The sequence below is a fragment of the Limulus polyphemus genome, unplaced genomic scaffold (genome assembly GCF_000517525.1).
Source record: "Limulus polyphemus unplaced genomic scaffold, Limulus_polyphemus-2.1.2 Scaffold2976, whole genome shotgun sequence".
NCBI classification, from domain to species: domain Eukaryota; kingdom Metazoa; phylum Arthropoda; class Merostomata; order Xiphosura; family Limulidae; genus Limulus; species Limulus polyphemus.
The window spans coordinates 89,559-103,329 of NW_013668586.1; the positions used below are offsets into that span (position 1 = coordinate 89,559).

The following is a 13,771-nucleotide window of genomic DNA, read 5'->3' on the forward strand; positions in this document are numbered from 1 at the left end:
TGCGCGAAATTCAAAAACAAACAATAGATTAACTACTTTTACAGTGTATTCAATAAGAATTAAACTCAGAATGATAACTTAACTTTTGGCTTACATTTATTTGTCTTTTACAACACACATACCACGCAATCTCGAGTTATGTATTAATGTCAGCTACGATGCACTTTTTAAACCAAGAATTTCTTTTTGGAAATCACTTCTCTGTCTCTGTTCATCTTATTACTTTTTGTAGAATATCATTAATACTTGAAACCGTCAGAACTTGATGAAACTTCAAAAATTACAGAATTGAGGAATAAATACTTCATTTATTACAATTATTCAATTCTTTTTGTGAAGCCTGAATTCTAAAAGTCATTTGTTGGCAAGTGTCTCCTTTGATTAATAATTATGTTCGTTTTTATTTCACTTATTATGCGTATTTTATTGATGGGACGCAACAGCGAAATCTTTATATGCATGGTTCTCATTACTTTTCGAATTCAATAGCACACTTTAAATTATGCTTCGTTTTATTGTACTTCGCTGTGTTGTTTTGTTTTCCCTGAAAGTATTTTACTGTGCCATTAACCATAAAAAATTCATCTTGCATTGTAAATAAACAGTGTCAGATTTTAACTAGTAAAATAGATTCAATAATTTGTATTTTTCACTTACGCAAGAAGTTGTATTATTTTCCTGTTTAGTATATATATATATATTATTCATGATAGAGCTAAATAATTAATGTTACATTTTATTTATCAATTTTTCTCTAAATCATAATAGAATATTTCGACAAAAATGTTTCAGTGTTCGTTTTCATTTTGTAAGGTAGCACATTTGAACACTAGTATCGTGTTTGTATTTGATTTGAGTTTACTTTATAAAACTAGTTGAATTGTAATACGTATTTTTTAATGTTGAGATAAAACATAAAAGACATGGAAAAAAATATGTTAAGTGAAGTCCGTTCCAAATTACGCATTAGCTGTTAACATGTACACTTACCATTTTTGGGGGAATCAGTGCTATTGAATGTATCTTTCCTTTTCCATTGTGATCTGATGAATGTATCTTTCCTTTTCCATTGTGATCTGATGAATGTATCTTTTCTTTTCCATTGTGATGTGATGAATTTATCTTTCCTTTTCCATTGTGATCTGATGAATGTATCTTTCATTTTCCATTGTGATCTGATGATTGTATCTTTCATTTTCCATTGTGATCTGATGAATGTATCTTCCCTTTTCCATTGTGATGTGATGAATGTATCTTTCCTTTTCCATTGTGATCTGATGAATGTATCTTTCCTTTTCCATTGTGATCTGACGAATGTATCTTTCCTTTTCCATTGTGATCTGCTGAATGTATCTTTCATTTTCCATTGTGATCTGATGAATGTATCTTTCATTTTCCATTGTGATCTGATGAATGTATCTTTCATTTTCCATTGTGATCTGATGAATGTAGCTTTCCTTTTCCATTGTGATCTGGTGAATGTATCTTTCCTTCTCCATATAGATTTATGGAACAATTTTATAGATTTTTATATTTCCTAGTCAACTTTTTTTGAAATTTCATTTTTTTTTCTATTCGAAAATTTGTTACAAAGTTCAAAAAAATTGTTACTTAGCGTATATATTTGGTACTTCAATTTGCCTAATAATAAAGGCTAGTAATGTTTCTGAAGTTGGATATGAACATATTTTCTAAGAGACACATCTTTTACACCAAGTCCTTAATTTTGAAAGTACCTCAATCAATAGCTTTGTTGCTTAGGTCTAAAAATATTAAATTTTTTGTTTTTCCGTGCTGTTAGTTCTAATTACACGGTTTTCTCATGTGGCAATGTTTAATCTTTGTTCTTATTAATAATTGTAAATAATTTCAGCTGCTTTGTAAGTTTTCAGTCGTTTCTAAGCTTTTTAAATGAGGTATATTGTAACTTACCTTATTGACTATATCACGTTTACCTTCATTATTCTGAATATTTGACTAATGTTTCTTCTACGATATATTTTACGGAAACATGTATTACGATGACGAACGAGGTAAAAGAACAACTCATTATTGTTTATACTAGAAATTTTCTGATCATCAAAAGCAGTATTGCCTTATTAAGTTTGCCTATATATGTTCGTTTTAATGAAAGAATTGTTACATTAAAGTAATTTAATAACATTCCAAAAAATATTTACTCCCAGGCGGTGTTTACTCTACCCGACTAAGACCTCTTCTTGGTATCTTACTTGGGATTGTAGGAACGTTCGTTTTAATGTCAACAATCTTCGTGCTCATCTTCAGGAGGAAAAGAGCGGGAAAGCAGCAAAATAAAGGCAAGGCAGTGTATTGTGATTGATGATTGATGGTCATTGTAACACCAAAACTGTGAGTGACCCATCTTATTAATCTCATAGTTTACGAAAAGTTTGCAAAGAGACGAGAGATAAAACAAAATACTGCATGAAAGTTACTTGTTCTAAAAACAAGTTTATACATATTTATATAAGGTGAAGTGAATAGGATTCTAACAAGATTAAACATGATTAACAATTGAATCGGTTAATGTTCCAAGCTAATATTTTATTGGTTATTCATTGATTTATGTTCTAACTATTTCAACTCTATTTTTCAGTGTTATTAAGTGTTAGCCCGAGTATTAAAAACTTGTTACATTCTAAAAACTATTATTTCAACTTTGAACAATTGCTAGAATATTTATTTGAACATTCCATTTGTTTAGGCGTTAATGAGTAGTTTGATAACGTCAGAGTTGAGGTAAGTAGGATAATGAGTAGTTTGATAACGTCAGAGTTGAGGTAAGTAGGATAATGAGTAGTTTGATAACGTCAGAGTTGAGGTAAGTAGGATAAGTTATCAAACTACTCAGTCAGAGTTAAGGTAAGTAAGATAATGAGTAGTTTGATAACGTCAGAATTGAGGTAAGTAGGATAATGAGTAGTTTGATAACGTCAGAGTTGAGGTAAGTAGGATAATGAGTAGTTTGATAACGTCAGAATTGAGGTAAGTAGGATAATGAGTAGTTTGATAACGTCAGAGTTCAAGTAAGTAGGATAATGAGTAGTTTAATAACGTTAGAATTCAAGTAAGTATGATTGCTTTGGCTCTTTTCAGAAATCCATAATTATCGATAGAACATGAAATTTTTGCATTTAGTAAGAAAACAAGTCCGTCTTACGAAACCGTCAGTGAAAAATAAATACTGAATAATTAAATACGATAACAGAATGGGTATTGTCTAGCTTGATAGGAATTGAGAAGTTTACAAATTAAACCACAAAAAAACGTGATGCAAACAATTCTATAAAACCAAATAATTATCTTAATTAATGTATAGTAATCATAATTAAAAACGTTTGTTTAAAATTAAATAGGATAACATTTTACATCAACAGTGTCCTTTATAAGACCATCTGTTGGTTTTACAAATAAAACATTTCAACATTCTAACATTAACAGTGTACTTTGTAAGTGCCCATCAAGGAGTGATTAAAGCATATCAGATGTAGGTAGTGTTTAAACGTGATTCTTTATATACTCTTTAGTTTGTCTAATGATCTAGAATATAGACTTCAGATATATTTTATTTTTTATCACAAGGAACAAAGAAGAGCTGCGTTTGTAGTAGGTTTTACCTTGTCGTTTTTTATACGTTGACTGACGAGTTTATTTTTCGATCATTAGCCACTAGTTCGGTCTGGAATTGACATGGTATAGTCTATACAATCTACCGACGGCTCAAATGTAGCCCACAGTCCGGGGAGTATGATCTACCACACCTTTTCATTATCACCTTTAAGAAACGAAAATTAAATCCGGCATGCTAGTACTGAAGACCGTATTTTGTCCGGTGATAATGCTCTATCTGCCTCCGTTGCTTCCTAACAATGGAATTGATGCGGCGTATTTATATAATTTCAGCTTTCTTCGAAGAACAGAAACGTCAGTGTTTTTTCTCGTTCTCTTCCGCAGCTTTTCTTAAACCAGCTAATTTCCTAGGTCTACGACGTCCAAACACAAAGTTAAGCAGATTATAAGCACAAACATCCATTGGGGATGTATCAGGAGATTTGACAGACATGTGTTATTTCTCATGAAAATAGCCGCTTGTTTCAAGGTGTGGCCATAATTCCATGTGCTTTCGGCTTGCAAAAGCCATCGTCATCTTCAAATCGTTGTATATTGTCATATTAACGATACTAGAAGATACATCCGCTTTCCATGATATATATATATATATATGTTTGAGCCAGAGGATTCTCTTTCATAATCATACCCTTCATTTTGTGAATAAGGGTGTTTGTACTAATTACTTTGGGTGTGGTTTCGGGGCCTGTTGCTATTATAAGTGTCCTGTCATGTAAAAACTTCGTTTTCTTGAAATGTTCGTCTTTGGCTCTTCATCATTTAACAGTTTCGTTGTATTAATGTTTCTAGTTTTTTTAAAAAAAAAAAGATTTCACTCCAGTCATCAATCAAGTTTTGAAGGCATTTTGCAAGTCTGTTCAGCGCGACTTGCTTTTATACATGGAATAATTGCCTGCCTCGTGTGACTATAGTTCTAGAATCATTCTGATATTAGAAGGGAATTTGTAGCTAATTTACATAATTTATTCAATTATTCCATGTATGTTTGGTTCCCAGATATTGGCAGAGAATTACGGATGTAACATTCAAGCTCATCTTGATAAAACTGAGATCAACTAGTTGTATTGGCCAAGGATGATGACAAAGGTCATTGTCATGGCCTTCGGATCAATTTTGAAAAATATGAGTGCGGTGGATGATTGCATTATCATCTCTGAAGAGGCCTTAAGATAGAAATGCAGCATTATGTGAGTAGCCATGGCAGGCAACAACTTCTAAGTAAACTTTGATGTTATTTGCCCCATAAAGTAGTCAAAAGACCAATATATTTTCATCAGAGCTTTTCCAACACCATTATATTGTCTTTAGTAGCTCGCGTTGTCAAAACATTATAAGCAGTATCAAGTACCTCTTGTAGTTTTATTCATCTTTATCATCAGTGTAGAAGATGAAATGTGGCTCATCAGACTAAATCACACGCATTGATTGTAAAATGAAAGTTTTTTATTAAGTACATTACATGATATCATTAAAGTAGAATACAATATGCTGTCTGTTATACTTTACGATCGTAGTGTTTCTCAGTGAGAGACGTGTTTTCTATCAGTTACTACTGTTTATAGACTCTGATGACAAATGTCGTTTTACAACCTGTAAAAGATACGATCTTGGATATTGACGTTCCTGGTATAAGAACACCCACTATTAAGTGTCTTAGACATTCGAAGGGATTCCAGATTAACCATTATATTATTACATATCCACTTGACGGAAACGTGTTTTGATTACCTGGAAATAGCAGGTAGACTAAAGACGAATAAGTGAGTAGAGTTAAGAAGCCAAAGTGCCCTCGTGAAATATGCTAAGAATGAAAAACTGAAATTAATTGATATCTTCAATACTTATAGCAGTATAAAGCGATACACAAAAATTATACTAAAATACTTATTCTAAACTAAATGACATGTTGAAGTAAAATGAGAGGTTTTGTTTTTAAGCACAAAACTACACAATGGGTTATCTGTGCTGTGCCCTCCACGGGTATCAAAACCCGATTTTTAGCGTTCTAAGATCTCAGAGCCACTGGGGGACAAATGAGATGCACTTGTGGTTATGGTAATTTACTAGCATTACATAACCATAACACTTCAATATTCGTAAGCTTCTGGTCTTGAAATAAAAAAATATATGTTATTCTTATACTCAGATCACGTAATTAATGTATGTGTCTTTTCGATGTAATGTATATATATAGTAGTTATCAAACACCTTTCAACTCTTTTAGGTTTGAGATAAGAGGTATTGTCAAAAATCCTACGTGTCTTAGTCTTTCAACAAATACATTACTGTATTGAAAATAATCTAATATTCACTGATATGTGTGCATATGACATTTCGAGTTGCTTAAAACCTAGAACCATTTTAGGGTATACAGTGTTTTGCCAATTATGCATGCTAAAATATGAGTTATATTGTATGATGTTATAGTTCGAGAGTTTACAATAGTGTGACATAAAAACGTAAATAAGGAAATATTTTTATAATAAAAACCTGTTGTTCTCACTTATTTTCAAATAAGACTGGGTTAAAATTTGGTTCACATTCCGTTACTGCAAATATGTACTCCACATTTTGGGTTCATGGGTGTGCTATAAGAGTGATGGTCAAATCCAACTGGTTGATTATATAAGAGAAGCCCATGGCTTGGCGGCGGATGCTCTTGGCTAGCTGTCTTGCTTTTATTAATTCAGAATTAGGGATGGCTATGGTAGGCAGCTCTTTGTGTGCCTTTGTGTGAAAGTTCGAAAACAAACCTTAAACCAACTCGCTATAATCCTCCTAGAAACTAGTCGAATTTTTATTGTATTACTATTGAATATTAAACTTTATAAAGAGACCTTAAAACACACTTTCTTTGGCTACGTTCTTTTAACTCTCAAGCAGATGAAAAATGTGTGCTTGCAGTTCGAAATGTCGTCCAAAAAACTTCTAGTCAGATGCAATGAATTTGCAATGCCTTTCAAGTACGCTCTCCTTTCTCCAAAAATTCTCTCAAGCAAGAAATTATTTGAAATAAAACGGAAAATAATACAGGTCATGATGTTATTGCATGCATCTTTCAACAAGGAAGACCTTAAATGAGCATTTTTAAAATACTTAAAAAAGCTATAGTTGATTTCACTTTTTTATTTTCAATCGTTTTACCAAAGAGTTTTCTTTTTCAATAATTATTAAAACATGTTATTTTAATATATTAATTCTGTTTTTAAGTCCATATTAAATGTGCCAAGAGTGGCTTATTCGTTAGCATACCCAGACTATGAATATAAGGATTCGTGATTCGCAACTCATTGCCATAAAATCGCACTATGCTGTGCTCCATAAAAGATATGTTGAAATTCCACTATTAGGTTAGACAAGAGTAGCCCAAGGTGCTGTTGAATAGTTGCCTTTCTTCTAACTTTCATTTCAAAATTAGGGACGGATATGTGCAGATTGCCTTCGTGTAGATTTGCGCGAACATCTGAATAAACAAACTCAATAATGTACATTTACTGACTTCGTTTATATTTGATTATCACATGCATTTGTTTAAAGATCACTGAAGTAAAAAATAAGCAAAACACATCTTCGTACTCAATCCAGAGATCTAATGTGTTTATTATGAAAAAAAACCTTAGACTGTTTATAAAGAATTTTCAGATTGGGTTTCACTGATTCGTTTCTGTACTGGACGTCACGTTGCCAGAGTGCACCACACATGTGTCACCAGGTGAGTTCACCAGAGACGATGACGTACTAATTCCACGAATTGTCACATATCTTAGGGAGGAGCGATATCATAGTTTGATACCATAGGACCTGTTACTGTAGCTAGATTGAGTTATTAAGGTTTTCAGGCAGATGGTGTTCTTAAGGTTCTGTAGGTGGACAATGTTACTAACGTTTTACACAGAGTGTCTGTTAATATAAACGGATTGTTTTACTAAGGTTTATAGGTGGATGGTGTTATTAAGGTTTTGTAGGTGGATGATGTTACTAAGGTTTTGTAGGTGGATGGTGTTACTAAGGATTTACACAGAGGGCCTGTTACTATAGGTGGATGTTGTTACTAAGGTTTCTATAGGCAGGTAATGGTACTAGACAGATAGTCCCATAAGATTGCATACAGATTTCAACTTTGCATTGCTAGGCTGCCATGATGATCTCATCATAAAGTGTTTCAATGTCATCAATGTCTAGATTTAATTCTGTTTCACTTTATAAGTAAAGCATTAAATATAATTTACAAAGGCTGGCAGTCCATAGGGCTACATACGGGTCTTAACTTTGTAATATTTGTATTACATGTGTTTTACAAAGATGGATAGTGTTCTGCAGGATTGCATACAGATTTCAACTTGTATTTATAATTTTCATTTATATGTTATATATATTTTACAAAGGCTGATAGTGTTTCTATAGGCTGAATCTAGTTTTATTTCTTATATTTAAGCATACTTTTTACAATTATGGTCCTGAAAAGAACGTTTATTTAAATACCATGCAATAACTTAATATAAAAGCTTGCACTTTTACTAGTTTGTCTTTATTCTATCCATATAACTATGATTTTTATTGCTCTTGAAAAAACATATCATTTCACTTACATATTTTTTACAATGTTTCTATGGGCTGAATATGTTATCATTACAAGGTCTTACTAAGGATAGTGTTACTTTTGGCAGACAATGCTCTATAAGATTTTAATACATCTGCTTTTTCACTTTCACAAGTCAATAAGACAACCATTATAGCATATATCAATTCATACATATTATACATTATTTGAATGAGGCAGTTATTATAACCAATCATTTACTTTACATACTTTTATCATTCTGAAAAGGATGCTTATTTCATGTTTAGTTTTATAACTTGCTAGAGTTTATAGGATCTATATAAATAACACTTAGTATTGTTACCTCTTTGTCTAAAGCTTGTCTCTTACTAACTATATATATAATCTATAAATTTGCTTGGTCTCTTTCAGCCTATTTCCAACATGAGTCACGAGTTAGATATTCAAGACCCCTGACCAGCTCGATAAAATTTTGCTTTAGAAAATATACAGGGCATGCTATTCAGTTTAGACATATTTTGATTATTTGTGTTCACTAAAACAGATAACACTTTCATATGAATGTAGAACACCCTATCTGACTCATGGTTTTACTATAAGAAGAAGGTGATTAATATGGCAGAAACATTTTATGAAAACAAAAGTTGAACAACACACTTATAATACATTGCCACTATTTATGTATTTACATTATACTTAATATTGAAAATAAAAGGTTCAAACTCTACATAGTAATATATTTTCTACATAAATTTAATGTTCACCATACTTTAACTAGCGCTTTTGTATGTCATTGAATTTAAAGTTAGTAAATATAGTTCTTTCATTTTACATAGTGATACGAAACACTAATTGTGTAATCACAATATTTTACAGGACATTTCAGTTAGCATACAATTCTAGTATACTTTCTATTCAATTATACTCCATAAATTGATTATTCACGTTTCTAAATAAACTGTCATAACTCATAATGAAACATTTTAGTGTATAAAATACATGATTAACCTTTATACAATTTTTGTACATTATGTTCAGTTTTACTATTTCAGTTGTAGTTTGTATTTTTCATTTGTGTAATGTGAAAACAACCTGAATTAACATGAGACATTATACTAAAGACATATCACTACATAAATGGATAAGTGATTCAATGTAAGATTTCAGTTAGTAGGCCTAGAAAAACTAGTTTATCTACTATTTTAAAGCAGATATTTTCTCACATAGATTTTGAAACTGTTATGGTAACATGACTTATCTTTCCACTTAAAAATGATGAAAATCAGTGTTCTGAGATTTTCTTATATAAAAATAACTTTTAATCATAGACTAATATACTTGCTACTTTAATATATGTAAGTAAAATCTCAGTCTTAAGTATAACACATACTGAAACATTTGTTAACAGAACTTCAAAATACACTATTATACTATTTACGAAAAAATCTTAGTTTTATAGAATACTGACCTACATATGTCCAGCTTAGTCTTTTATAATAAATTACACCTCATCAATATCATTTTCTAATGATATGTGCAATTGTAGCTTTCTATTTCTCAGGATGTGATGGTCCTGATAATGACCTTTAAATTTCATATGCTTAAACATCTAAAGACAAATACCTTAATAATTGATGGAACCTTAATGACTGATATAGTGTTTTGACCAAATACATTGATACATTTCCAGCTGACACAGTGAGCTCAGGTACTGTTGAAAGGTATCGTTCAGCACCACAGACAAACTTATTGTTATGCATTCAAACATTTTTGTATTTGTTTGTTTTGGAATTTTGCACAAAGCTACATGAGGGCTATCTGCACTAGCCATCCCTAATTTAGCAGTAAAAGACTAGAGGGAAGGCAGCTAGTCTTTAAAACCACCATCAACTCTTGGGTTACTTATAACACCCCCATGGTTGAAAGGATGAGCACGTTTGGTGGGATGGCCTACGTTTTTGTAACTCAAGAAAGTCATTATATGTTTAACATAGAATGAACATAAGTATCAAACTATGATATCACCCCTCCCTAAGATAGCCATGCCCTCTTCAACTATGTTGTCACACCTACCAATGCTCTCTCTGTATTTTGCCTGTCCTAGTAACGCGCCCTCTGGTGACCCTCCGTGGAACTATGTGACGTCATCGTCTCTAATGACATCATCATCTCCTCTGGCCCTCTGGCTGCGTGACGTGCGGGTGCCCTGATAACTACTTCCATACTTCAATTTTCATTGTGGTGTGCTCATTATGCATTTTTTGTTAAGAAAAATGTTTCTTGATAACTTATTTTTTGGTCTACAATTTGATTGGCTGATTGATTACTGTTAAGCACAGTATTATAAAAAAAAATTGTAGTTATGACTACATAGGCGACAAAGATATCAAAATTATATAACAGGTTGAACAACTGCCAAGTTTTTTATATTTTTATTTAAAGAATAATGACGTTTGAAGCTAGTGCTCTTCATTAGATCATACAGCTTACAACAAAGGTGCTTGTGCAGAATTGAAATAAATTGTGTGCATAGTATTTGAAATGTTGAGCATGAAAATTCTGTGCAAAATTAAATATATTACATAAAATTACAAGTCATGAAAAGAAAAAACAGATAGCAATGAAAACTAAAACAAAAAATGGAAAAATAGAAATCTACAAGAAAGAATAGCGTTAATTTAAATCAGATGGTTGTAGGTCCCCAGATTGTAGATTAATCTCCTTTCCAGTCGTTCTCTTTTGTGAATGTCTGTTAGAGCACTAATATGTCCAAGAATCGAAAAGTCCTCAACTGTGTGGTTGTTGATGGTGAAATGTTTGCCTATAGGTGTATCCTGGTTCTGCAGTTTAATGTGGTTTAGATGTTCTCGTGCTTGATCACCGAGTCGGTGGCCTGTTTGTCCAATGTATAAACTATTGCATCTTTTGTAAATTATACAGAAAATGATACATTCAGTAAAGGATATACGTGTAAATGATACATGTAAAGGACTGTCTTATGTGGAAAGTTATGTTTTTTCCTCGTATGTATGTATGTAGTGCTGTTTATATGTGGGCAGGTGACACATCTGTTTCGTTTACATGTGTGAGTATCTGGAGTATCATTCTGTTTTTGTTTAAGGTTACTGTGTACCAGGATTTCTTTGGGGTTTTTGTCATGTTTCTAAGAAATAATGGGTGGGTCCTTGAAAAGAGATTTAGTGGTATGGTCTTCAGTAAGTATTGTGTAATTGTTTAATATGATATCTTTGATCTTCTTATTGGTCTAGTGGTATGTTAACATAAGTGGAATATGATCGGTGTGTTCTTTCTTGGTAGGGTTGAGTGTTTGCTCCTGGGTATATGAGTTAGCTTTGATGGCTGAATCGTGGATGAGAGAATCAGGGTAGTGTCTTTTAGAAAACAGTTTTCATGTTTTTAGATTTAAATTTATATTCATTATCATCACTACATTGTCTGCGTAGTGTAGAAATTGTGAGTGAGGTATTGACATTTTGTTACTATATGGGAGGGAAGATTTGAAATGTAGGTAGGTGTATGAATGTATTTCTTTGTAATGTATGCTAATGGTCAGGTGGTCGTCTTGTATCTATATCTTAATGTCGAGAAAAATGAGTGTTGTGTCGGATATTTCCCAAGTAAATTCTAAAGAAGGGTGGAAAGAGGAAACAAAATGTAGTAACGTTTCTACATCATAGGCATGGATGCAATCCCTAGTATGTTATCAATGTAGTGATGATACATCATGGGTACTGATCTATTGTACTGATTAAATATACGATTTTCAGTGTATCCAACAAAGAGGTTGGCAACAGTGGGGACCATTTTAGTCCCCATGGTGACTCTGCAGATCTGTTTGTAATAATTACCATTAAAAGTAAAGGCACTAAGTGTAAGTACAAGTTCGGGTAATCTTTATTTTATTTCAAGTCTTGTACCACTGTATCACTGTGGCAGTAATCAAATATGAAGACTATGTACGTTCCCATTCAATATCATGAGCAAGGAAAATTTACATGAAAATCTTTTCTTACACACAAAATACAGATCTAAGCGGGATTTTTGTATGCTTAATCACTTGTAGCTTTGGTTTATTTTCCATATTGTTTGCTAATAATTGAAAAAATTATTAACATGTTTTTGTTTCTTTCTCAAAAATGAATACTCCTAATTCCTCTATGATGCCTGGATAAGAACATTCCATTCCGAGTCGTCCTTACACACATTAAAAACTTCACATTTTAAAGTTAAACAATGAAAAAGTTTTATTTATTTATTTTATATATAAATGTTTTTTTGAATCGCAAATTTTGATTTGGAATTGATTTTAGCAGATCCCGAACGAAAAATTAGTGTGTATGAATTTCCTAATTTTATCTAAGCATAATACCGCGCTTAAAGTTTTCAACTGAATAGCGCTAATAGCCTTGTACCTTAAAAAAAATCGGAAGTTTTACCGATTTTTGCCCTATAACCGTTTCTCAGCATTGGCTGCCATACTCATAGTATGATTTACTTACTTGTACCTTAGCTTTCAGAATTCATAGGCTAGTGATTTAAACAGTAATGAAAACTTCTTTTTTTTGTCCTTTTCAACTTTATAAGTTAATATGACTTCCAGCTCACCAAAGGTTAGCGTAGAGATCGGAACAAAATGATAAAAATAAGCTTAATGATTATATTACAGATTCATCTTCTTTTAACCAAAGGAAAATTGAAAATAGAATCTGTGACGTGAGACCTAATACATTCTTTGATTTGCTACACCCTCTGCTGTGGACAGCAGTCTCGCCTATTCAAGGCTCATTAACACAGCTTGGGTCAACAAACCAAAGAAACAGAATTAAGTCTCATATAATGGTGATGTGTATAGATATATTTATGAAGTTTTGAGTTCTTTTTAACTCACCATATAGTTATCTAATTTACTATATTGGGAATTCAAAAAGGCTAAAAAATCCTTAAAATCTTAGTTTTTTTTATATGTTATTAGAAGAAAAGATGTATGTGAACAACTTCCAACACAATTACAGTCTTTTTTTTTTAAAGCTTGACGAAAACTTGCTTCATTATCTTATACTTCATTTAAATTATTATATTGTAGTATGGTTGTAAAATACATATTATTACATATCTGCTTGTTTGTTTGTTTCCGGTAGAAATTCTTTCCAAGGATCTTCACCGATACAAGTCCTTTCTTGATTAACTCAGTTTATTCTTCCTTGATACAAACTTTTAGTACACCGTAGTTCCACAATCAGTACGTTTCTCGTCATTTTAAACTTTACAACTTTTATAATACATGCTATAAATCACAGTGAAAAACACACACTTTATGGCTCACTAGCTCGAAACTAACAGAATCATAAATTACACGAAACTCAAAGTAACTACTGCTCTCTCTCTTTATTCATATCCACTGGCTTTCTCTGCCAGGCTTATATACTAACGAAGAGGGCATCTCGAACACACTCGGACTTCCTCGATCATTCAAGAAACTCATCAGCAGCGTCACGTGACTTCCGCTGTCGTAACACTGCCCATTCCTTACTATTGTTC

The 13,771-nt window shown here is 32.1% G+C and overlaps 1 protein-coding gene across 3 annotated transcripts in view; it reads left to right on the top strand.

Moving 5' to 3' along the window:
* Positions 1 to 13,771, top strand: part of LOC111088004 (nephrin-like) — a 125,723-nt gene that overhangs the window by 65,095 nt on the left and 46,857 nt on the right. For all 3 annotated transcript variants that reach the window (XM_022396685.1, XM_022396686.1, XM_022396687.1), the window contains exon 9: positions 2,187 to 2,318. In XM_022396685.1, the coding sequence (XP_022252393.1) occupies positions 2,187 to 2,318 (132 nt within the window). The remainder of the gene's footprint in view (positions 1 to 2,186; positions 2,319 to 13,771) is intronic.